The following is a 26885-nucleotide window of genomic DNA, read 5'->3' as shown; positions in this document are numbered from 1 at the left end:
TTTGGCTCTAAAACATTCAGGAATAAATCCCTGATGACTTTAGTGACATGAGATTTCATGAACATCTAACTTAAGTGATTAAATCACTCCCACCGTTCATGCTTAATAATCTCACGTGACGTATTTAATTCCGCGGGAGTAGGTGGTTTGTCCACACGGAGTACCAAAATTTTTAACACCCCAAATGAAAAAGCATATCAATCATTTTTCCAGTCAGAAAAATATTATCATAATGTATTGGAATATAAAACCACCAAAAGGTAGAGTAATAGGAATAGCTGCAATAACCCAAAATTAAAATAAAAACTTTAATGCTATGAAGTAACTTTATTTTAAATTAGCCAATGCCAATTTAAATAGTAAATTTCAACCTACCTTTGGGCAAAGGTTGCATCACGCATGAAATTTACTCTTTATTGATAAGACTAATAAATTTAAATATTAATAAATAAAATTCTTCGTACCTTTGGGCAACCGAAAGAAATTTTACTTTTAATACTAAATTTGTTATCTCATTCTAATTAAGTCATAAAAATAAAAACTTCCCTTTGGGGATAGGTAATTAAATTTATGAGTTAATTACAATACGATGTTAATTTTTCTATATGAAGTTCATGTGTACGATCCTTATGCAATTATTACAAAATTAGGATGCTTTGGCTCTCCCAAAATCATAATAATCACGCTGTAATTCATGAACATCTAATAAATCTTTATGAGGTTCATGCGTGTGATCCTGATGTAATTATCATACAAAAATGGGATGCTTTGGCTCTCCCATAATTATTATGATAATTACGTGTGTGTAATCTTGATGCAATTGTCATTCAAAATTGGGATGCTGTGGCTCTCCCAAAATTATCATGATAATTGCTACTTCATTAACATCTAACAACTTTATAGATGCCCCCTTAATGGCCTTAGGAATATAACAAACCAATACTTAAATGGGGTAAACAGCATTTTCCAAGGTGCAAGCAGATGAGCTCCCAGGAAAGTGAGGGGGGTCACACCGGACACACTTAAATCCCAAGACTTTCCTTGCCAGAACTTTCCCCGACATTGCATTCTTAGATATTACTGTAAACACACCAGTATATATGGTATTGTTAATTATTCTTAGGTCTAGGCATCAAACAATTTATATTTAAACAATATAAATTTAAAATATATATTCCTTAATTCATGTATTAAATAAACAATAATTTTAATACACAGTACTGTAAATAATAAATGGAATAAAACTTTAATATGAGGACATAATAAAACACATGGCCTAATGGTTTAGTAAGTGGCCAAGGCTCTTTACACCTGGTGAACCCAGGTTCTAAACACCATAAGGCCTAAATTCCCCTTTTAAAAAGAACTTGATGGGTTACTGAAAAGGGTTGCTGTATTGGGCTGACCCAATTGGGTTAACCCACTTAATTTGGGTTGGGTATCTGTATTGGGCTACTATATTGGGTTGGGCTTTTGGGTCACAAGACTCCAAATGGGCTACTGTATTTGGCAATTAAGTCAACCCACTTAATCGGGTCAGGCCTCTGGGTCTATGTATAGTGCTGGCCCAAACTAGGTCAGCCCACTTAAATGGCCCAAAACTGCATGGGTTTTAAAAAACCCTACCCGAAAATATATCAAACCCAAAAACTTTAATGGGTCGTAACCCTGCCCAGTCACCAACCAACCCGACCCGTAATGTTCCAGATGGGTTGAAAACCCTAAAAATGGAACCCTAGCCGCCACCCCTTTATGAAAATACCCATATCAAGATTACAACAACTCAAAATTAGGTAGTATATCACAATACACAGAATAGTGATAAAACAAAAAATAGTTATATCAAATTTATGGGTTTTCACAAACAGTACGTGAACAACAAATATTCACAAAATAATTGCTAATGCGTTTCTATCATGTCACAAAAGACGAAATATTGCTCAAACAATATTGACAAACAGAAGTGAACAACACCAAATAGAATATACTTGATTCAATATTGATAACCAATAAAAAATACTTGATTCAATATTGATAACGCATAGTAAAATTATATGCTGAGCAAAATAGCACAGAGGCTGGCTCTGATACCACATGTTAGAAATAATCAACATATTATTTAATCTAACATGCGCAGCGGAAAACGAATAAACAGGATTCAGGCTTACCTCTAGACATGTTTGCTCAAGCGTCTCCACGATCCATCTGAAGAACAAGAAAGATTATTTGAGGGATCTTCTAACCTATGCCTATTGCTTGATGGCTGTACTGATGGTGTACACAGGCACTCTATTTATAGGCTAGGTTAGGGACCCTCAAAATGGTAAACACCGTATTTGTTTCCTTCCATCAAGGAAACAATATCGTTAATTGATTTTAAAATCAATTAACCGATTCCATATTTACGGTAATCTAAATTAATAGAAATAACCATAATACCGATTCCATATTTACGGTAATCTAAATTAATGGAAATATCCATAATGCCGTATATGTTTATTGAAAAAATAATAAACATAGTAAATACCGTAAATGTGATATAAAGGCCACAACCAAAAAGGAATAATATATTACAAAAATTTCATATGATGGCTACAACATTCATTCAGATTTCCATCACCATAGGTGAATGAACTATCTAGAGACAAATACGTACAAGGATATTTGAAACATTATACCAATATTGTAGTTGTTGTTACTTAGAGTTAGACAAATACGTACAAGGATATTTAATTAATATATATTTTTTTTAAAAATGATATCCTACACTTAAGAAATATTAGAAAAAATATCCCCCAACTTTAAGGGCTTCTAATAATCAGAGAATCCTCATAATAGAGTACACGTACTCCAGAGTAGTCAAACTAATATTGTGGTATCTAAAGGGACACGCTTGTGTATATATATATATATATATATATATATATATATATGCTTGGATAGACCCACTCCATTGGTCAAGTCTAATCGAAAACTTAATATCTCACTGCTCAATCCTTTGCTGCACATGGGCAGACAATATTCAAAAGATATGAGGATTCTTGAAACTTTGGATCTACTCGTCTTCAATTTCAACATGAATTTCAGATGATCCTCAAAATGGAAGCACATACCCTACAGTAAATACCCTACATACATTATTGTTCATCTTGCCAATCTCGAATCTTGTGCTTAATATGGAATTTTGGTAATGAGGAATGTTATACACTCTTGTTCCCACATTCTTTGAAGTAATTTTTAAAATCAAAATTTAAATGTGATTTTAAAAGTCACGTTAGGAAACGTAGAAGTGAGAGTATGTGTAGAATTACTTTTTTGGAATACGAAACCAAGCAAGAAGATGGTCTAATTCAGACAATGCCCCTTAAGAAATCCCCAGCACAGTTGCCTTAACTTTTCACCAAAGCCATTTGAACATGGATCGGACACAATGAAGTTGTCTATTATATTACATGTACGTGCAGTGAACAACCTCATGTGAGAGGCTAGGGCACCCAAGTCCCATCCTGTTCGAGCAGTTTCCAAAAGTTCGATCCACCAACTTGAACTGTCTGAAACAAGTAGGACCCAAATGCCTTCTCACATGCATGAAGCTGCCAATTGCGCATGAAAAGAAGAGCCCCGTTGCACTTCTAGATCCTTATTAAAATTTTTTGACAATTATATGTCGTGTGCATGTGATCTACATAACTAGCAACTTCTTCCCTTTTCCAAAGTATGACTTTCCGATTTAACCAATTAAGGAGGCTGTAGGTAGCAGCTCAGCAGAAGACTGTACTCCTCTGCCCAATTTTTGCTTCAAAAAGACCAATATCTTATGATTTCACTTGCATTAATGTATTGGTTAGAGTGGTGTGATTGTAGGAGGCCAGGCCGGCCCAGTCTTGCTAATTTTGGTTTTTCCTTGTGTTTTTTCTTAGAATTTCTCTCATTTTTTTGCAATGAAATGTACTGTTCTAGGATATATAGACTGGGACAGCAAACCCAAAATACGTGATTTCTTTCTAGCTAGATAAAGACATATTCATGTTATGTCATATCATCATGACTTGTCACCCACACCTTTGAATTCAGTGGAATAGCAAACACACGCATGACGGTATGAACAGAATCAAGATTAGCTCTTATAGCCACACATACAATGAAGCCTGCACCAATGCATGCATCTGCAAGTCAAGAAGTGGCTAGAGAGTTCTTCAATTTGCATGATTTTTCTTGTGCTCACGTTTGTCTTACACCATGTGATTGATCGATTCATATATATATATATATATATATATATATATATATATATATATATATATATATACGTACTTCTTCACAAGATACACATGTAAAACACGTTTCTAGATCGATAATAAATTGTGTGAAGGATGTTGAGCTTCGCAACATCTTATTAGCCACGGCATAAGAAAAAGAAACCCAACAATCATTAATTTCTCTTCCCCTCCGGTCCCTCCCTCTCTCTACACTATCTCTGTGCCCACACATTTTTTAACATCTTCTGTAACTAGTTACTGTTTCTTTAATGCAGAGAAAGGCAGACATTTTAACTTCTATATATTGATATAGAGGAGACCCTTTTAAGCACATTCTGTAGTCTGTGTCAAAATGGCTTGGAAAAGAGCACCAAAGGGGCATTTTGTGGTCTATGTGGGCAAAGAACTGAGAAGATTTGTCATTCCCCTATCTTTCTTGAAGAATCCCACTTTTCAACAACTGTTGCAGAAAGCTGCCGATGAGTACGGGTTTGATAGCCAGAAGAGCATTGTCCTGCCTTGTGATGAACTGACTTTCTTGAGGATCATAAACGTTGAGAGATGCATGTTATACTGATAGTGATCACTGATCAGTATAGTAGTGTCATCGAGTCAATTTTTGGTTCACTGCCGGGTTCGGGCCGGGCGACTGTTTACCTAAAACAAAAGTCTCTGCAAATTGTAAGACCATGCATGGAGATTAATGCGTACCCAGTAGGCTGAAAGGTCAAAAAAGTTGGTGACTTGATGACAGATAGTCAACTACCAATGTAAGCCTAACATGATTTGGAAAAGATTGTGTCCTAGCTAGTTAAATATGAACAGTAGCCACCAAGCAAACTTGTAATATTGTTCCATATATACAATTGATGCTTCTTGGCCTGCTAGTATATTGTGATTATGATCTCAACTAAGCGCACTTTGAGTATCGAAAGAACTTCCATATTACTCGATCTCTTCTTCTTCTTCTTCTTCTTTTGAGAGAACCAGGTAAATGATTTTCAAGGAATGTGCATGTCGAGACTCTTTATAATGAGTCAGATTGGTCTCAATGATTGAGTCACCAAATCATTGGATTTATACGTTTTTTTGTATGGAAAAAGCTTCTGCTTTTTAGGAACTCTGAAAATAACGAATACATATTGGTCTTGATTTTGATGCACGGTTTTCCACTATCCACTGTATACACAGACGTGGAGCTGGAGAATCTGCCTCTCCAGCTGGTTCTAGTTTGAAATTCCCAGGTATTTCTTGTTTTAGTAAATTGCACTTTGCCTCCCCAAACTATCACCTTATTTGCACTCACACATTTAAATTTTGACTCACTGCAACTTGACCTTACGAACTACCAATTTGTTTTGAATTGCACCCCGAGTCAGATTGGGCAGTTAATGAGGATAGAAAATACATTACATTCGTGGGGTTGCATTAATGAGTCAAATTTTAGAGGTGTAAGTGCAAATGAGGTGGTAGTTGGAGGGAGTGCAAATGAGTGTGAATCACGAGACTCATGCGTGACAGATTCTGTCAACTTTAAAGAACCAAGTATTTGATGCATTTACCCTTGTTTTTGCTAAACGTCACCCTCCATACCCCTGCCCCCTCCCACCCCTAAAAAATCTACGTGGCGTAGTCCCCCAAAGTATTTGATGCATAAAAATTGAAAAATCTTTGATATGTTACAAGTTTCTTGGCGGGATCGATGATAGGCAGTGATCAGTGATGGTTTCAAGTGGCGTAGGGAGATGATAATGGGTTCATCCCACAAAGCAACTCCATGGACTTGCAACAGCTTCGTATCTTTTGCAGCATGCACATGTCACAAACTTTTAAAAATTGCTCCACAATGAAATTAGAGATCGATATCCTCGTTCAAATTTTATTTTATTACATCTAATAATATAATAATACTTTTAACTAATGTGACAACATACACACCATTAAATTTATAAAGAGTAATGCTACACATCATCCCCTTGTCCTCCTTTTGTCCTCTCAAATTTGATGTAGCTCTTAAAATCACCATTGAATTTATGATAAATTATTATTGAATTTTGATCTAATAGTGATTTTAAGAGCCACATCAATTTTGGGAGGATAAAAGGTGGACAAGAGTATGATGTGTAGCATTACTCATTTATAAAATCTAATATGGACTATTATATAAATCCTCTCCATTTGCAACATCTTTACTTGGTACTACATTTTCTTTGGTTCTAATTCAAAAGCATCTCTGTAACGAGAACCATTTTGGTTATTCATTGCAATGCTGCAAACAAACAAGAATATGAAATCCTTAAAAGAGAAATGCTTCTTTTTTTTTTTTACATTTTTTGTACATATGATGTCCAACTTTGCACATTTTTTTATTTTTTTTGCAAATGTAAGTCTCACAAATTCAATGGTTAATTTGCAAAAGAGAAGAACCACAAATGTACATATAACAGCTCTCATCCTTAAAAGCCAAGAAGTAAAAGGAACAACCTCTGTATCAAATAATTTTTTGAGAAAAAGACAATTATCAAATGTGGAATGTAAGTCAGGTACAAAGGTTTTGAAGGTTGAAACTATCCGCCATGTATCTCCTAAGTCCAAAAAGCATCTCAAATCACAGTTGCTGAGAAGCACTAGCCCTAAAATCATATTCTCTGCAAAATATTAATAACTTGTACTTTTTAGACAAAATCTCCCACCACAAAAGGAGGAAACCTCCTAATTTAATTCATACAACTGTTATAAAAATAAAGCCATTCAGCTATATTCCACTCACCGGCTCTGGCTTTCGATGCTGTCACGCCATCAGCTCCGACCGCATAGCCACCCAAAATATACCCAATGCAGCTCTTTCCACCTCACGTCACAAGTCCTCATTCACTCAGACATGTTTCTTCTTTTGTAGATTAACTACAGCAAGCCGTTGTCGCTTCTTCCAGGCAGGAATCTTCCCAGGGAAAGCCCACCTCAAGAGTCTCTCCCAGGAGTAGCAGGCCAAAAACATGAGAAAAGCCCAAACCAGTAGTTTATCCCTTAATCCTCCTGGCAAAGGCACCAACTTCAACCAGTCATTCAAGTTCCTAAATAGATCAGAAGTTATAACTGTGAAAAAACCAACGGCACCCAAGAGGGCATACAAAAATGGTTTGTTTTCAGAGATGCTCTGGTTGAAAGGATGCCCCATGTAGTTCACAGCAAAGGTAGCCACTTGAAGCATCATGTTCACCATGTATGAAACTGTATTCACCAGGTTGGGATGAAAATCCGAGTCTGGCTCGATGCACTCATCAGGCATGTGTTTCTCAGCCTCCTTCACAGAAGAAATCAAGAAAAATAGGTGGATCGCAAACTGTCCCATAAGAGAAAGGAATACATAGGAGCAAAAGACATTAGGGTGGGGACGTGTAGCTGAAAGGGTAGGAAGGGGGCGGGCATGCGAGATAAACAGGAAAAAGGCAGCTGTAAATACACCACTGATTGTAGCCTGGATATCTCCAAGCTTGACACCATCCAAATACATAACACTCAACACATACGCTGTAGCAAGGCAGTTAAGGCCCAGTATTTTGAACATCTGGAGGGTAGTTACTAGAGTACTGCGACCCTGACGAATTATATCCGTGGTGGGGGCAACTGACGCATGCTTTGCAGTGAATGGTGATGCCATAGAGGCATCACCAAGCTTGACAATGGGAGCTCCACGACCATCACCCTCCTCATTTAGCTCATCCATCATCTTCTTCAGCTTCTGTCGTTGAATCTCTGCAGCTGTCAGATGGCGATTACCAGCAGAAACATTGGCGGTATCCAACCTTGAGGTACCTTTACCTTTTGAAGAGCCTTCTCCATTTAGAACCATACCCTTTCCAGTTGCTTCCAATGTAGGCTTAGATTTTTTTGACTTGGCAGACTTCGTACTTTCATCCTTAGATGTCCCAGAGGGAGAGTTTCCACTTTGACTTGGAGGCACCGCATTCAATAGAGCAACTCCCACATGGGCCTAAAAAAAACAAAATTACATGCTTGTACCTTTTTCTGCTACTTCTGATTTTGGCAAAATACTATATATACAGGATTATTACTGGATGAAAACTTTCTAATTATCTTGACTATTGATAATGCAAAGAGTAACTGAAATACTAGATGACAACTTTCTAAATATCCCAGCTATTGAGGACACAAGAAGCAAAAGAAATGCTTCATACTGAAATATCCCCCAACTGAATTTCCAATCACAGCAAAACCAATAAGAGAGGGAGAGAGAGAACTTCTTGAACATAAGATTGCAATCATGTGATGTGCACATGACTGATTCCCTCATCTTAATCTACAAAAGCTTTGGACGGACGCAATTGAAATAGTTTTTAAAATAGGAGGATGTGATTACTGCAATTGGAAGATTCAGGACAAAATATAAATATTATGTAAAGCTGCAGGACTAGGTGTACTTTACCCAATTTAATATAACAGCAACCTAAACCTAAAGAAGCCAACCAACCCAGAACCAAAGTTAGCAGGTACATTCCAACATTGGCTAAAAGGAATGTCACCTCTAAATAGCAATGTAATTAAGGCATCTGTGTCAACAGGCATTGGCTGAGTAGTTTCACCAAATATGTGGTGGGTGAGAAACTGGTTGAGCTGAGGGTAGTAACGTCATCATATAAGAAAAGATCTCTTTTAAATTCTGATTTGGAATAATTTACGTCCCGTTTGGTAGATAGGAATGGACCCAAGAATAGAATAGTTATTCCTATGGAATAGCTATTCTTTGTTTGGCTGAGCATCATTGGAATAGCTATTCCCCTAAGCAGAGGAATAGAATGGTGTTTTTCAAAGAATTGAGCATCACTGGGTATGCTTTGTATTTCGGGTTTTTGGGTGTTCCGTGGGTTTTTTTGGGAAATTTCTTGGGTCTTTGTATGGGTGCTGGGGGTTTCGTTGGGGGTTTTGTTGGGGTCAGGACAGGTTTTGGGTATTTGATGGGGGATTCTACTGTATTTTGGAGGGCGCTTTTTCTACTGTTTTTGGGTGTTTGATGGGGGTTTTTATTTGGGTTTTCTTTGGATTCTCTTTTGTAAGTTAGCTGGGTTGTTCCTATGTATACTAACTGTGTATTTAGGGGCGCCTTACGTTTTTTTTAATATAATTTCTTACTTATATATATATTTTAAAGCTCGGGTATCTTAGAAAATTTGATTCAATTCCAATGAGAAAATTTGGTTATTCCTGTGTTTTCCCCAAACGAAATAATAGGAATGGTCATTCCATTCCAACTTGTTATATTCCCAGTAATACCCATTCCTATTCGGCTATTCCTAAGAAATCACCATTCTAGTGTACCAAACGCAGCTTAAATATCCATGAAACTTGAAAAGCATAAAACAAAAATTAACTATCTTCAGCAACATATTACCTGCTTCAGAGCTCCAACATCATTAGTCCCATCCCCACACATCAATGTTATCCGTCCAACTGTTTTGAAGGTGGTCATGATGAGTTCTTTTTGCACAGGAGCAACTCTTGCAAAAACCTGAGACAATGATCCAGATACGCATTGTCAAGACTACACCGACATCAAAAACAGGTTTCAAACACAAAGATTGAATCAGAACCTTCACGTAAGGGATGACTCGTAGAACAGCAGAGGTCTGTTGTAACATTTCGATGCAGTCCCCACCAATACAGAGATCATAAGACTCTGATAAAGCTTCAACATCTTTCTCACTGAAATCAATGACATTTCATTGATCAGTCCAGAAACAAAAAGTAAATCATAATTTGGAAACAGTGCTCAATAAGCTGGTAAAGCTATGAAAATAATTCCATAAAAAGACATAAAGACAGCATAAAGCCACAGGACATAAGGACAAAGCAAACTTAAAGTTCTGTGCAGTTTTTTTGGACCAAAAACAGTTTAAAGAAAAAAGTATCAAATTAAGCGAAAATAGAGTCAATTATTGTTCGGGAAATAAAATAAATAAATAAATAATAATAATAAAAAAAAGGACAAAACCTTCACCTGTACTGCATAATCTCTTGTTCATCAGGGGATATCCACTCATACCCATCACCATTCCTTGCTGGACCAAGAATCAATGTTGGCTTTGATATAATATTAACTTGGCTAGCAACATGGCAAGCTGTCAAAGCTTGATCACCAGTAATCATCACCTGTCATTGAAAAACACTGCCTTCAGCATGAGATCCACTTGAGCTGTAGGTCAAGCAGGTAAGGGGTAAGGAGGGGTTGGTGTAGATTCTAGATTGGATTCCTGATGATTTTATAAATTATTAGAAAGGAATAGAAAGAGCGAGACCCAGGGGGGATAGTGTCTGGGTAAGGAAGCCACACAAAACTAGTCATTGCCCTACTACAGTACCAAAACCTTTGGCCTGAAGATAAGAGGCCTTCAGTTCATGCCTAACAGTTGTTTTGTCATGTATCGATAACAAGCAAGGAATAGATGCATTGCCATAAAGAAAAAAACGAAAAAGAAATCTAAATGGTCATTTTGTCATGTGCATGGCCTACCAATTGATATTCCGGGGGAAACAAAATATTTCTAAGGATTTAAGGATTTGGTAGCATCTAGATTGATAATTTTGGAGGGTCGGCTGTTGAATTGCACCTCCAAAATCAAGTCCATCCCTAGAAAGATTAGTCACAGTGCAGATCTAATTATAGGGCTAATCTGCTGAGATTTTAAGCATCAATGGACCAACATTTGGATGATTTGGAAGCTCATTACTCATTACCAAATACAGTCAATTAAGCACTAGTTTTTTCATCATTGAATTATTTGTTAGAAGTGTAACATATTAATTCATGCTACAGAGTCTTTTCAACATTTTCCTCACAGAAAACTCAGAAGAACATGTTGCTTACCAAGTCATGTGAAGATCCTTTTAGTTCAGACAAGACTGTGCCTGAATCTCCTCGAATAGGACAGTTAAATACCTGAAAATTAAATTATGAGCATTTACGAATTACAAGGCTGAAAAGTAACAACCAACAAGCATTTACTGCAAAAACTTATCCAACATGAGAAAGTCATTGGTATTGCATATAAACAGAAGGGTTTGCAGATTACCGCAAAACCAGCAAAAGTAAGGCCACTCTCCACTACATCCCTTTCCAAGCTTCTAGCTTCACTAACCTTCATACAATTAACATACAATAAGCAATAAGTCAAACAAACATAGATACATAGATTGAATGGTTTTACCAGAATAACCAACAAAGTAATGCATGAGAGAGGGAAACACCATGCGTTCTGTATAGGAAGCACGCTTTTGCGTGATTCTCACTCTTTAAAAACACCCCTATACTTCAATTTAGCTCCAAAGTTCAGGAGTACCCCAAGTATAATAACACTTGAAAACCATGCATGACTCACACTGACATTATTGTTCTTAATTTCCACTTTTAAAGTGAACAGAAATTAAACTAAGTACAAACTTCAGAAAACACTTTATGCTGAGTGAGAGAAAGGAGAACAGTAAAAAGTGAAATATATAAAAGGGGGATGAGAGAAAAAAAAAAAGGTTCACAAACATGACAAAGCACCCGCCTACATTTTATCCTTAGCACAGAATTTCATACAACTATACAGAGAGAACATTGAACTGAACAATTTTCCCATTGAACTGAACTGAACATTGAACTGAAAGCACAACTATTGAAATTTCTGACCATAAAATATTGCACTTGAGCTTTCCCCTACAAAGAGAACATTGAACTGAACAATTTTCCCAACAAAACTGATCCCCTTTACACCAACTCTGGACACTAAAATCTAGAGAAGAAAAAATTGAATTGTCACTCAACACCTGGCACTATGAATAACCAAACAACGAAGAAATCAGTTCCTAACTCTAAACCTGTATACATATACATCACTTCATAGATACTGCTTGATAAATAACTTCTTTTGAAGGGAAAGAAAAGGAGCAAAGACTTAGGTTCTTAGAACTAAGACAAATGACATTAAGTCGAAGATGCCATACAAATGCGCTCCTCCTCTTTATTAAAAAATAAAGGATCATATGGAAAAGAAAACCCTCTGATTTTGGGAAGAAATAAATCTCAAAGAAGTCTTACTGTCATATCTGGAAGGGACTTGAAAGCAAGAGCTAGGACACGAGACCCTTGACGTGTATATTTCTTGTAGGTCTCAACATATGATGATGGCACATCAACAAGTCTATCCTGAATAGTTTCAGGGGCACCCTGCAGTGAGATTTAAAATTTTTATCAGCAAAGAAAAAAAATCCCTGCAAGGAAAAGGGCTGCACCAAGCCTCCAATTGAGTTCTTTTTGGATGACTTGAATCACTAGCAAGGATATTTTTTTTGATAAGTAAATCACTAGCAAGGATATAAGTTGCAAGAAGTAGAGCAAATACCATCTCTAGAAATTTTAAAAATTAAATACTGATTACTGATCAACAATCCGGTCAACAATTAAGGCGAAAATAGAATATTATCAAGGACTCAGAATTTTGATTTCCCAGCTTCTACAGACTAAACTTAATAAATGAACTGCTTGGAGAAAGGATGTTCAAACATCTCAATCCTTATAAATATGCACACAAATTGCAGAGTTACAACCAACAGACCTTCACAAAAGCAAAAAATTCTTCCTGAATGCGAACAACAACTGCCATTCGCTTCAAGTGGGACGCAAAGTGGTGCCGTTGAACAATCTGAACCGCATTACCATTTCCCCTGCAACCCATAACACATAATAAAAATGATAAAATTGTTTATATATGAAGTGACTGGCTTCAAGACATGATGCATTGTTTTAGCAGTTGTTACCACAAAATTAATGGATATTGGAAACAAATGATCAGATAAAATAACAAGCCATGACCAAATAAGCTTTTTGGCAACATATTGCTACCAGACAGGTTATCGACTTTCTTGCTTGTTGGTGGTCCTCTGGAAGGCCGATGAGTGCTACGGTGTGGAAAATGACGCCTATTTGCCTCTTTTGGTGCTTACGAAGAGAAATGAACAATAGAAACTTTGAGGATTTGAAAAGGTCCTTGGAGGAGATTCAATCCTCTTTCTACCATATATTGTACCTTTGGGCTACGGCTTATGTGTACCCTTTGTCATTTAGTTTTGATGTCTTTCTTGGTCATTTTTCTCTTTCTAATTAAGTGTTTCCTTTGTATACTCTCAGTGTACTAAGGGGCGCCTTATGCTTCTAATGAGTGTTATGGTCTTCCGTAACGGGGATGGAAGATGGTGATTTGGATGGGTAAGTGCGTGGGATACTAGGGTATTCGAGGTACCCTGGGCCTCCTAAAGTTAGGATTATTCGAGAAACCCTAGAAACTCCTAATCAACTACAAGAGCTGAATTATAATAATTTTCTTCTTGATATTTTTCATTCTTCAATACCCTATTTATAGGGTTAAAAATCTGAAAATACGGACACGATAAATAAGTAAATATTACATAAATATTACTAAACCTAATGGGGTCATTAATTCTCTTATTTCCTTCCTATAGGAGATATTGCTTTATGAGCAAGACTCCTTATTATTCTTTCCAAGAGACAATAATTAATTCATTTATTTCTTTCCTATTGAAGATATTGCTTTATGAGCAAGACTCCTTATTTTCCTAATAATAATAATCTATTATTCTTTTCTAAAGACAATACGACTCTTATCTTATTTAAAAACCTAACCTAATTATTCTATTAAAGAAGGTATAAATATAATTCCAATAATGCCCGTGTTATATACCCTAGGTACGTAACAATGAGTCTGGCTTATTACTTGTCAAAAAATAAACATATTTCTACCCTTATCTATTTTTACTTCTTTTTCTTTCTTGTTCTTGTTCTTTTCTTTTCTTTTCCTCTTTTTTTTTTTTTTCTTTTTTTTTTAAAAAAATAATAATAATAATTGAGCTATCATTAAAAGCGTAAGACGCTCCCATCTATTTTTACTTTTTTTGTTCTTATGTAATGATTCTTTTTTTTTTTTTAATAAAAATATCCCGCCAAATGTTCTTTGTTGTGTTTTCATTTCATGTGGATATATTTTTTTCCAAAAAAGAATGCACCATTATATGTTTTTCAAAGATCCAAGAACACAAAAATAGGGTTAAAAAATGTAGATAAGAAAAGAAAAAAAGAAAAAAAAGGATTCAAGGAAAGGGATAATTGCCAATGCAATAGCAGTCTAATTATCACATATTAAAGACTAAAATGAAACTAGAAATATATAAATCAATTCCAAAGAACAGTAAGACTCATAATATCGAAATGTTACTGCTTACTTTTTAGGCATGGCTTTCTCATCTGATTTATAACTCCAATCGATTCCCTTAAGTGCTGCCTTCTCGAGAGGATCACCTACCTACAGGCAATAATTCTTATTATTTTGTTTTAAGTGTGGGCCTACATGAATTTATGGAATATTAAAGCAACATGCGCAATTTAGAGCGAAGAATTTTCAAATAGAAGATTGAAAATATTGTTTTCATCAGTGCAAAATGAAACATATAGCAAGATTTCAACTAAGTTGCTCTGGTGCTGCTGCCAGGTACTAAAACCCAATTACACAGGATTGCTTATTCTAAAGAACAAATTATGATCAAAAGAATGGAACTCTACAACACAGCATGGAGTCAAGGTAATATACATATTGAACAATACCAGCAGGGGAAGAAAAACCTTTTCAAAAATGTATATTTTCTACGGCCAAATGTGGGTAGATTCTCAACAGATTGAGTAAGGCTTCTTTTCTAACTGATGCTATTTTGAACTTCCAGATCCTTCTAAAGGGGCCTCTTCTAAGAAAGTGGTCCCAAACAGTATAACAAAAACGGCCAACTTGATCCCAGCCAAGGTTGGAAAGAGAAAGGAGAAGAAGGATGAATTGGACAAAGCAGTTTCCAGAAAACGAGATGGTTCAAATGATGTGAGCCACTTATAGTTAACACAACAGGAAGCAGCATTCCCTGTTTCATTTCTTTATCATTCATCAATAGCACATCCAATCTGAATCTAGCATGAGTAAACTGACCACAGCCAAAAAACATGAACTTATTTCTTAATGGCCATAAAAGCATAAACTACAAGAGACACATTTATTATAGGCTTTCAGGAAGGGAGCTGGAAAACATTCAATAGTAGTCTTCAAATATGATTGCAGACAATTGGTCATCAGTTGGTATTCCTTACAGGCACATGATCTCTTACATCAAATTTCTACTAATCCTGTTACCCCTTAGAATTTCAAGGCTTTTGTTGATAATAAAGACCTTCTGGTATACACTAATGTAAAATCTCATATCATGAGAAGCAGAATTCTCCACCCATATAAACTTGATATATACTAAAAGAATAGCTTTAACAACTGAATCTCACATGCCATCCAGGCACAATAAAATAATTTTAAGTCAAGTCATGACCAAATAAAGGTTTTTAATACTGCTTCCCAAAATACGATATTTTCATACCAGCTTGTTCTCAACAAAAACAAGGGCATGACAAGAAGCCAGAATTTCCACTGTGCGCACTGGCACATTCGACATATCAGTTTCTAAATCCGTACTGCCCGTTAACCCGCCAACTCCACAGAACTCCTGGAAAAGAGTCGAAGATAAAATATTTCATAAAATGAGACATAGTTCAAATTATCAAGAACACATATAACAATAACAAAGGAGCAACAAATACTGAGCTCGATATGGGCATACCATGTCATCTGATGTAAGTGTTCCAGTCTTGTCAAAACAACATATATCAACCTGAAGGCGGGGGAAAACTATTAAAGACATTTAATGTAATAATGCATCAATAAAATCTCCAGCAATAGGTTTCTTGTTACTATAAAACCAGGAAGAGAGAAAAATGTATGACATGACAGATAAAGTAGAAGGCCTACCAGCATATTTTAAATATTTAGATGCCAAAGCTACCGCTCAGCATATCAAAAAAAGAAAAAGAAAGATAAGATGGACTTGTGACCAACTAAACCAACCACACCAAATCCATACATTTGCCAAATGTAGATTACTATCAGAAAACCAGCACTATCTCTATGTAAGAGGAGAATTATCAACACAATTAATAATTTAAAGAACATTTCTTGTGCCCAGAAAAAGAGGTAAAAACTTGATACATAAAAACAGAAAATTGACCTTCCCAGCAAATGGTATTCGAAAAGGCTCTGTACAAAATATTCCACGCCGTGTCAAAGCAATCAGAGATGTATTAACAGCTATTGATAATTCCATTGGCAGCTCAGGAGGGATCACAGAAGTAATAATAAGCGAACAACTTAGTAAAAGCTTGTACTTGCTCCTCGTGGGATCCTCTAGCCCCTACATCAATGATATTCTCATTATCACAAAAGGAACAACTAGTACTAATCAAAATCGATTATGTACCCTTATGGCACCATTTATTTACCTTTTTAAGTACATAACCGGCAGCTATTACTGCAAATATGACTAAGAATAAAATGAACAGCCCACTTTCCCAGCTGTTAGCTGTAACCTGCAATATAAAATTGATTAAAAAAATGTTATCCCTAAAACAAGGACTTAAACTATAAAGTAAGGTAATCACTGCTCAACTAAGAATCACATATCAATTACCCTCTCCGTGGAAAATAAAATTGTTCGCATCAGTTTTCCCTGACTGGTTTCAAATCCAGTCCTCAGAACAACAGCTAAGCAGCCACCATCAGGGGTCTTCAGAGGAAAGGTCTGAAATCCAGTAAAAGACTTAAAAGCATAAGTTTAAAAGCCCTGAACACGTGTCTAGACAAAAAAAAAATTGCGGGGGGGTGGGGGTTTAACATGAACTACCTTATCTGGAGTATGCTGCAATATCTTAGTCCCACCAAATAAAACATGACTTTTATCTCTCTTTATTGATAACATCTCCTCATTTCCTCTTCCCATGATTGTAACCTAAAAAAGTAATCTTATCTTACAAATTTATGAAAAAATATGATAATAAAACCAATGCCAAACATAAAATTGCCCCAGTCTCCGTATGCTTATGACCCAGACAAACTCAGGTAGAGATGAAAATGCACGTCCTCATGTAGACAAACTTATTTATTTTTCAAGAAAATATGGGAGCAGGAGGGGGCATTCCATAGCCCAGACAAACTCTGGTAGAGATGTAAATGCACATGTCCTCACGTATTAAACTTATTTTATATTTTAAGAGAAATGTGAGCTTTACAAGATGACATTTTGAACTTTACAAGATGACAAACTCTGGTAGAGATGTAAAAGCAGGAGGGGCTCTCCACACCTGTCATCACCCACATGATGACATTTTGAACTTTACAAGATATTAAGAAAACAGAAAAGATATTGGTGAACATGAAGACAATAATTACACAATATAAAAAGCAATCAATTAGCAGTAACAACAATAGTGTTGAAAATTCACTCAGTATAGGATTACTATTAACAAACACAAACATAAAAGAACAAGTAGACATAGAGGAGCATAAGAAAGTCCAACAAATGTATGAGATCGATTTTAGTGTACCACAATTATCCAAAATACTATCAAACACAGTTCCTATTATCAATACTGATATAATCTTCTTTTATTCTTTCTCCTCCTTCCTGTCTTTGAATGAAGAATCAGTTACTGACATTCTTATGAGTCATCTGAGGAATGTAATTCCTGTATTGCAATTATGCATCACCAAATAACCAAAGAAAAGTAGCCTAGTACAGAACATGCTCTCTCAAACTCATAAAACTGAAACTATGCAACATTTCCTTTTAAAAAAAATACTTCACCCCAACCTGCATAGGACACCTTAGAACGATAAGTGTATCAGATTACTAAACAAGTAAGCACAATAAGAAAAAAGTACATCAGAAAAAGAGAACCACCTTCCATTGTGGGGTAGATTCGCCTGTGAGAATGGCTTCATTCACTATAGCACTTCCAGCTAATATAAGCATGTCAGCTGGTACTGACTTATCTTCTCCATTCTGACCAGAAGAACGCCCAATAGAGACAACATCCCCAGGCAATAGATCAGTTCCAGAGAGTTTAACCCACCTATAATTCAAAAAAAAAAAATCCGCACATAAACAGACAAACAACTATTGAAAAAATTTGAAAATAAAAAATAGAAGTTAAGGAACCAGGTCATTTTTTTTTGGAAGGAACCAGCTTAATTGACATCAAGATAACATACTTCCCACATCGATACACCATTACGGTCTGGCCATCCACTCTAACTCGTCTTAGCTCAGTTAAAGTTTTCAACCGACTTTTTGCCATTGTTGACTCAAACATAAACAGCATGAATAGGGTGAACAAACTGTAATACCAATACTCATCCAAACACCAGAGACCCACACAGAAGACCTACATGCAGGGAGAGCATAAAAGGTAGCAAAAGAGTGAAGAACCAAACATAAATCATAAAAAGAAAAGAACCAAACATAAATTGTAAAAAGAAACCTGAAATGAAAGGGAGGAGAGAGAGAGAGAGAGAGAGAGAGAGAGAGAGAGAGTAGAGAACCTGAAACACAAAAAAGGGTTCCATGCAGTGCTCTTTCATTAACTTCTGGAATGTAGGTTGCGGGTAATCAAATCTACAATGTCAACATTAAGGAGTAGAAATTAAATCAATAAAGCCGAGATCAACATCCAATAAAAGATTACCAAACAATGAGAAGCAAAATAAAAAATTTAATTAGAAGGTCTCCACAAATCAATGATACAAACAAAACAAATATAATCTCAAATAGTATAGACACTATTGTTCAATTGGAGGTTACTCTCAATCAACATTAGTCTCCAGATATGCTCTCTCGATGATCTTTGGACTCAGATCTCTAGCTCTCACAGCAGAGATCTTTGGCTCTCTGGTTGGGGATGCTCGCAAAGAAACTGAATCCACGCACCGCTTTGTGATCTCTGTGGTTTCTGCCAAAGGAGCACCAACTGCCAACTGGGAGAGGAAATGCCTAGGGTTGTGACAGTTTTTTTTTCTTCTTATAAATTAAATATGGGTCAGAAACCAGACCCCTGTCAGGAGTCAAATTCTTCCAAGTATTGAGCTGACATTTATTGAAAGCCAATGATTAGGGTCAAAATGCTCGGGGAGGGTCGGTAAAAGTGGGTATTTGCACAGTACTAACAAACAGGCAGTGATCTGTGATTATGAGAATTCAGACAGCAAAAAGAGAAATACCACAGCTATCGAGGAGAAAGATTTATACACTAACATCTCCATTCAAAGTTATGAAGTAGAAAAATCAAACAGCCATAAATATTCAAGAGATAGAAACATAAGAGAAAAGGTCAAAATGGTAACTCACACATTCCGTCCCCATTTTTCAGCAGCAACAACAACTTTAGCGTCAGAGCCATAGCCAGTACTTTTGAGATAGTGTCCAATTGTTTCCTTGGTAGGGTAGGTAAGCTTGCAAAAGGTCTCCTTCTCCTTTGAAAAGATGAAGCACTGCTTTCTGAAATCAAAGTAAATCTCTTCCAAATCCATTGCGGATGAAGAACCTGCTGGCTGTTCAAGGGAAGGACTACATTGTCAAGCAAAGGAATTTCAAAACTGAAAACAAATATGCCAACAATATAAGCCAATAACACTTATTAAAAAATATATTTCTATTTACACAAATCCACTTATTAAAAAATATATTTCATAAAATTACAGCTTGCTGATTTAAAAATGAATTTCTATTATAAACTTCACAAGATCCACTTATGCACAAATCTCACGTTTTATATTTTTAGAGTGTGCACAAAACTCAAAATGAGACCAATAAATAGATAGATAGAATGAAAGAAAGAAACGAATGGCCATGAGAAGCAACCACACCATCCCAATATGTTAATCTTTAGAACCCACCAGCCAGAGGTAAGCTATAAAGCCTTATACCAGAAATAGTCCTTAAGAAGCAAAACAACCTGATTTTTTAAGTATCCACTGTATCTCACAGAATAAAAGCCATAACTCCAATATTTCTTTACAATCAAGGAAAAAATACCTAAGAATACAAACTATAAATATAGTGGACTTACTAATCTACGAAAATGAAGAGGCACTACTTCTTTAGAACCAGAAAATTTGGCTGGAGTAACCTTGCATGCATCAGCATGGTGAATATCATTAACCTGCAAACAAATATAAGCCCCAATCACATCCAAAAATTATTCCATGGAAAATCAGTGACGAAAACTTGCATCCTTTCAACAAAAAGACAACATCAAGAAACTGGAACATTCCTTTGAAAAAAAAGTTTCTTATTACCATTATAAACGTTGAGAGAAGTGTCATTCAATTTCAACTCACTTCCTTGAGTTCCCAAATGTATTATACACACACCAACACAAACATAAAAAGACACATACTTTTTATAAATATGCATGTGTGTATGTGTGTATAACATTCATTATATACATGGTTCTTGGTGAAGAAGTGAGCGATATTGCATACCTTACTATATTGGACAAAACACTTGAAATCGACGGACCAAGCCGTGAAAAGCCAGACCAGAATGTGAAGAGCAACAAGTCCACCCAAAACAATGGTAGCATCCCCAATGTCAATGCTAGGAACAATGGTAGTCAACCACAAAATATAAATAATGGCAAAGGGCCACATGTCCAATCGCCATGCCAAGTGCCTCTTCCTCAACAAGTCAACTCTCTCCACCACTTTCCCTCCCACATGGAATCTCGACATATCTCAACCTCCTATCTACAAATAAATAATACGAGGGTTAAGATGATGAAATTGTACTGAGAGAGAGAGAGAGAGAGAGAGAGAGAGAGAGAGAGAGTCATAATCCACCATTTGGTTGCAAAGAAAGTTGGGGAAAAAAACACAGTTCCAAATAATGGGTTGTTCATTGTATAGGGCACTAGAGTAACAGAGTACTGTAAATGGATCGTTGGTTGCCAAGAAAGTGTAAGAAAAGAAAAGAAATCAGAGCAGAGAAGTGCACTCAATTTTTATTTGATACAACCAACCATTAAGGTTAGATGGACAGAGTTTCTTTTCTTTTCCAATTGAAATTGGAACTACTTAATTAGAACATAAAGACCCACATTTCTTGTTTCACTAGGTTCCATGCCCTTTGCTTTTTTGCATACAAATCAGTTTTGGGCCAGCTTTTCAAGGAAACCTTAACTTAACGTGTTAACTCATCATCATAAAAAATTCTACAGTATTTTTTTAGTACATTGGTACTCCATCATCATCCCCATTCTCTCTCCTACCAAACGCAGCCTCAATCATATTTCCCTCTATCCTTCACACAAACACATTATTAATCTCAAAAATCCTAATCCATTTCCATCCTGATTAATCGCTGCCGCATGGAAATGAGACGTACTAAATCCATCATATATTCTCAACAATTCGCTTTCCAGTATTAAAAACCAACAATACCACAAAATACAAACACTCTTTAAGGTATTCGAAACGAAAAATTCCTCGAGTATTCTCAGCAACCGTACAGAGAATTGGATAAAATTCAATTCAGACAATAAAGTAATACCACAAAAAGTAAAATTAGCAACAAAACAGAACGTCCAAACAAGGAAGCCCTAGAAACAAACCAACAGAGATCGTCGCGGGCGCTTGGAGGAGCTCGCAATCGGAGAAGCGAGACTGAGGTATCCAGAATCCCTAGATCGGACGGTTCTGGTTGTGAGTGAAGGACCTTTCCCTAGTAGCTGAAGTTGCAAGAAAGAAATAACAGATTCTTTTTTTTTCTTTTTTTTAACTAATTTTTCTCTCTCATTTCCTATGCTCTTACTTTTAAAGTTTTTGCTCATAGGCCACCGTCTTATTTTCCGCTTTCACATTGACCCCTCTCTATTTGCCCTCGCGGCTTCTTTCTCAAGAAGGTTAAGAGCATTCCAGCTGGCTCTTAATTTTAAAATTGTCACTAAATTTGGATGAATATCATAAAAAAAAAAAAAATTATTTCAACAAATTTTTTATAATTTTTTTATTTTGTCTCTTATTAGAATTCTCCTTCAAATTTGGCTCACAAATTTCACGAGCTATTCAATTTTTTTTTATCATTTTTTTGAATTCCTCTCCCCTTTTACTTCACTTTTCACTTTTCTTCTCTCCTCATTTGTTAGGAGTGATTGCTTAAAACTAATAAAAAAAATTAATATTTAATTAAAATAGAGAAATATTTTGAGAGCTTAGTGTAGAAAGTTTGTTAAAAGTAGATTTTTTAGCTAAAATTTGGTTAGCTTGTTAGGGATGCTCTAATGGACACACTTACTTAAAAAATAAAAAATAAAAAAGACATACAAGATAAAAAGGACAAAAATTTTCTTACAAACTGAGACGCAAATACAAATACAAATACCAAAAAAAAAAAAGTGGGGGGGGGGGGGGGGGGGAGGGGGACAAAAACCAGTTTGTAGAAAATTTTCTACAACCCACATATAAAAGTGACATGTGTCCTTCAAGCATATGATCATGCTATTAAAACATGTGTTTCTCACATGCCAAGAGACATATGTCAATCTTAGATATGATTTGTAAGCAATTTTTTTATGAAATTTCTTTCAAAAAAAAATTACAAATTACAAGTTTTACACATTGCCACGTCATATATATATATATATCAAAGCGACGTCATTTTGATCTTTAATACCAAAATAACCGGATTTGATAAGGGTTGATTGTTTAGGTTTTTTCCATCTCTCATTTGAAATATAGGCACAAAACACTACGTACAACAAGGTCTTTAAAACTATTTTAAATAGATCTTAATAAAGACTTAAAAGGCTTATTACAATTTAATTCATATGTGAATAGCGAATAATAACCATATTTAATAATGACAATAACTTTACGAATGTGGATAATAATTGCGTATTAATATAGGGATATTGTCACTAACGACATCCACACTTATAGCCCTTTTGCAGTGCGAGTTCACAGGTAGGGTGAAGAGTCTGAAGAGGGACTCTTCTTTATAGACTCTAGGTAATATCTTGTCTGCCTTAGATTATTGTTTTTGTGATAGCATGCAAGAGATCCGCTTGTTTTCCGGGAAGAAATTAGGAGAAACTATGAGAAATTGCGAATTTTTATGCCCCTGTTGTTGTGTTATTGGAGAATATATAGTTTGTGGAGTGGCGGGTTCCCTTATTCAGTTCTATCTCAGTTGATGGTTTATGTGTGGTTTGTCTAAAGTGCATTGGCATCCAACAAATCAATATGTCAATTCATAATTGTTTATGGTAAGAAAGCTTGAATAGGAATTTCCAATGTTGATGAGCAAAATCCACTCACATTGATGTTCTATGGATTATTTTTCTTGTTTCTTTATTTGACTTCAAAACTTTTTTCATGTGTTTGCTGTTAAAGTATTGATTAAATGATTAAATTTGATTTTTTTTCTATCAGTTTAAGCTTTTGAGATTAGTAGTGATTTAACATAGTATTAGAGCGGAGGTCTTGAATGTTAAAAATATTAATTAAATAATTAAATTTACCTATTTCTATCAGCATAACCCATCTATTTCTTTGTGCTTTAAATGTGTTGGCTTTGGAAGTAAGTTTTTGTTAGCTTCATGTGGATTATATATTAGGAGAAACTTCACATAAGGGTATCAAACTATAGCGCTTTTTCAATTAAGGGTACCGATGTAGCAAAACGTTCAATTGAGTGTATGAATTTATCAAAATCGTGCAATGTAGGGTATTCCGTCACCCTCCGTTCTAAATCGATGACGAAACCCAAAACACGTGGATTTCACGTGACTTTTTAAGAGAAACTTCCGATTATGCCCCTCACTCCTTCGCTGGCGTTGTCCGCTTCGTCTGTTATTTTCTTGGACTTGTTGGGAGCCAGACAAACCAAAGGACAACAAATCTCAGTGAATTACAGGAAGTCACAAATTTCATGATAGTGAGCATTATCCCTGGGTGCTCGGCCATGCATCCTCATCCCATATGCAAGCGCTTCGCGGTCATCGCATCCGCCAAAGAAGGACACCTCACTGGTCGACGAGAATTCTGACCAAGCACTGGGCCCGGCAGAAGACACACTCATTCACTGCATGGAAAGAGCTTCCTAGAGACCACGTGGAGGATGACAACGCATGGAGAAACACTAACAATAGTTTCATTGTTAGTGTTTTTAACGTTAATTTTTTTTAACAGGCATGGACTCCTACTTGTTGCTACTGGCGTGGACGATATGTGTGCATGAAGGTGGTGCCCATGCAGAGCGTGAAGTCCGGCTTAGATTCTTGTTTCTTTGCGGCAAGTCTAGAGCTTGGTTGATGCAGACGTTAAAGGAAAACTTGTTCCTAACAAATCCTTCCTAGATTCGGATAAAATTGGTATTGGTGATTTTTACAATCACCCCATCTCCGGTCTCCTCTTTCAAAGCCCTTGTAGGTGGTGACGAAGGGTGCATGAAGCAGTTAACAAAAAGAGAAGAAGAAAAAAAATCCTCTGTTTTGGAACATAAAAACAGAGTTGAACAGAGACAATCCTCCTCCTTCCTTTGCTGCTTGGTGGAGTGAAAGAAATTAATACTAGGCTAGGAGAAAACATAGGATTTTTTGTTCCAACTCTGTTTTTATGTTCCAAAACAGAGGATTATTTGCTTGGTTCTTTTTCCTTTCCTTATAGTTTTTTTTTTTTTCTGCTCTTTTTGTTAACTGCTTGATGGGCTTGTATAGCTTCATTTCCTTTTGTTTCTTCCAATACTGGTTGGACGCACTGAGGCCGAGCTTTCCTCCACTACTCATTGGAGCTATCATACAAAATCTTCCGTGGAAGCATATCCTGCACGGTGCATCTCAACGGACCAATCCCTGAAGATGGAGGCAGAGATGAAGAGGCCGAGTGGTGGTGAAGACGAGGAAAACATGAAAGATCTCCAAACATGCTGCAACTTAGCAAGCCCAGCATTCTCTCTACCAAAGCTGTGCATGAAAACCAAAGGACACGATTCCTTACCAAAATTAGCACCAAAACATGTGTTAATATCCAAGGCTAAGGAAAAGCTGCACCGAAGTAAACGCACGTCTTTCTTGAATAGCATCAGCTCTTTACACATTGAACTCGAAGCTGGCAGCACCGAGATTCATATATGACATGTGGAAGGTGCCATTCAATGCAGCACCGAATCCATAGCATCGACACACTTGATTCTTTCCAAAATAAGAGGCCAGTCGTGACTTCCTTAAGGAGCAGTCGAATCCAGCCATGGAAAGCTAGCGGCTTGCTGCATGTGGCCATCGGCGACGAGACCAAGAACACCTTGCACTTGTGGGACGCGTAGTGTGGAACAGTTACCGAAGTTGGAGGGAATCATGCCCGTCAAAAAATTACGCGAAAGATCAACGTCGGTGATTGAGGGAAGCGTGGAGATCTCCCAGGGGATTATACCTGTTAGGGAATTGCGGCTCAGGTTCAGAGACAGAAGCCTCTCGCAGTGACTGATATCCCAAGGAATAGAACCATTGAGAGAGTTTCCTTGGAGCTCAATCTTGTAGAGGCTTCGACATCCAACGAAGTCTGGGATTTTGCCTATCAACTTGGCGGAACTGGCCGAGAAGACTTGCATGACTGTGGCGTTCCAGAGGTTGTCGAGCAAAACGGAGTCAAATTGGTTTTGGGAGATGTTGACGTACGCTAGGTTGATGGCATTTCCGAAATCTTCCGGAATTGGGCCAGAGAAATTGTTGGTGCTGAGGTCGACAAAGGTGAGGTTCGAAAAGGACCCGAAACCGTATGGGATAGAGCCGTTGAGTTGGTTGTTTTGAATCCGAAACCAAGCCAAGGAGGTGCAGTTGGTCAGCGATTTCGAGAGCTGATCGACCAACCGATTGGAGAGGAGAATGAGCTTAAAGAGCTTGTTTCCAAGGCAGAGGTTCTGTGGGATTGGATCCGTGAGCGAGTTCGTCGACACGTCCAGATGCTGTAACTTGCCGTTGGATCCCAGCTTTTGAGGGAGAGTTCCGTTCAACGAGTTTGTCCATAGGAGTAATGTGTCAAGTTCTTGTAACTCGCCAATATTTTCTGGTATTTCACCGCTCAGCTCGTTTTCCAGTAGGCTGATCCTGGTGAGTCTCTTCAAGGAAGCTATTTCTTGAGGAATTGCCCCTGATAGCTGGTTTTGGGATAGGTCTAACACCTTTAGAGCTTTCAAGTTCCCGAAACTTGCAGGGATTTCGCCCGAAATTCGGGTCTTGAAGAGCAGCAACTCCTCAAGCATCGTTAGGTTTCCGAATTCAGGTGCAAGAGTGCCGGAAACATTGGTATTGGAAATGTCCAAGTACCTGAGATTCGATAAGAAGGATAATAACTTTAAATGAATATATTTTTTCTTCATAGAGGGGCATAAAGGGAAAATTTGTTTAAAAAATCATGTGAAAGTCACGTGATTTCACTTCCGTCATCGATTTAGAACGGAGGCTGACAGAATACTCTACATTGAAAGGTTTTGATAAATTCATACACTCGATTGAACGTTTTGCTACATTAGTACCCTTAAGTGAAAAAGCGTTATAATTGGGTACTCTTTTGTGAAGTTTTCCCTATATATTACTTTTTACTGCATGCATAAAATGTAACAGCGATTTTATCAAGAAAACCA

At 36.6% G+C, this 26885-nt stretch overlaps 2 protein-coding genes across 4 annotated transcripts; both read right to left on the bottom strand.

Annotated features, from left to right (window-relative positions):
- Positions 1–6730: 6730 nt before the first annotated feature.
- On the bottom strand, positions 6731–22027 carry LOC133865446 (probable manganese-transporting ATPase PDR2). 3 transcript variants are annotated; one of them, XR_009899734.1, is made up of 23 exons: positions 21859–22027; positions 20732–20995; positions 20317–20409; positions 19596–19798; positions 18794–18866; positions 18464–18636; positions 18153–18324; positions 17097–17201; positions 16884–16994; positions 16696–16782; positions 16425–16607; positions 15981–16031; positions 15741–15866; positions 14556–14635; positions 12875–12983; positions 12358–12486; positions 11348–11413; positions 11143–11214; positions 10276–10427; positions 9869–9980; positions 9670–9786; positions 7030–8253; positions 6731–6907 (listed from the first exon to the last, which is right to left on the bottom strand). XR_009899734.1 is itself a non-coding variant. In XM_062301853.1 (22 exons), the coding sequence occupies exons 2-22, from the start codon at positions 20978–20980 to the stop codon at positions 7135–7137; spliced, it is 3582 nt and encodes a 1193-aa protein (XP_062157837.1). In that variant the 5' UTR covers positions 20981–20995; positions 21859–22027; the 3' UTR covers positions 6731–7134. The 3 variants fall into 3 exon arrangements, 2 of the variants coding, with proteins under 2 accessions (XP_062157837.1, XP_062157838.1); XM_062301853.1 differs by having other exon boundaries at positions 6731–8253; XM_062301854.1 differs by having other exon boundaries at positions 6731–8253; positions 20732–20991.
- A 3442-nt stretch (positions 22028–25469) lies between these two features.
- LOC133866372 (leucine-rich repeat receptor-like protein kinase TDR) lies at positions 25470–26621 on the bottom strand. The gene has a single exon (XM_062302879.1). It carries the CDS (start codon positions 26619–26621, stop codon positions 25470–25472), a length of 1152 nt encoding a protein of 383 aa, XP_062158863.1.
- Positions 26622–26885: the final 264 nt, after the last annotated feature.

The sequence above is a fragment of the Alnus glutinosa genome, chromosome 4, assembly GCF_958979055.1.
Source record: "Alnus glutinosa chromosome 4, dhAlnGlut1.1, whole genome shotgun sequence".
In the NCBI taxonomy this organism is placed as follows: domain Eukaryota; kingdom Viridiplantae; phylum Streptophyta; class Magnoliopsida; order Fagales; family Betulaceae; genus Alnus; species Alnus glutinosa.
The sequence above is the reverse complement of the archived record's forward strand: the minus strand, read 5'-3'. Positions and strand labels throughout refer to the sequence as shown.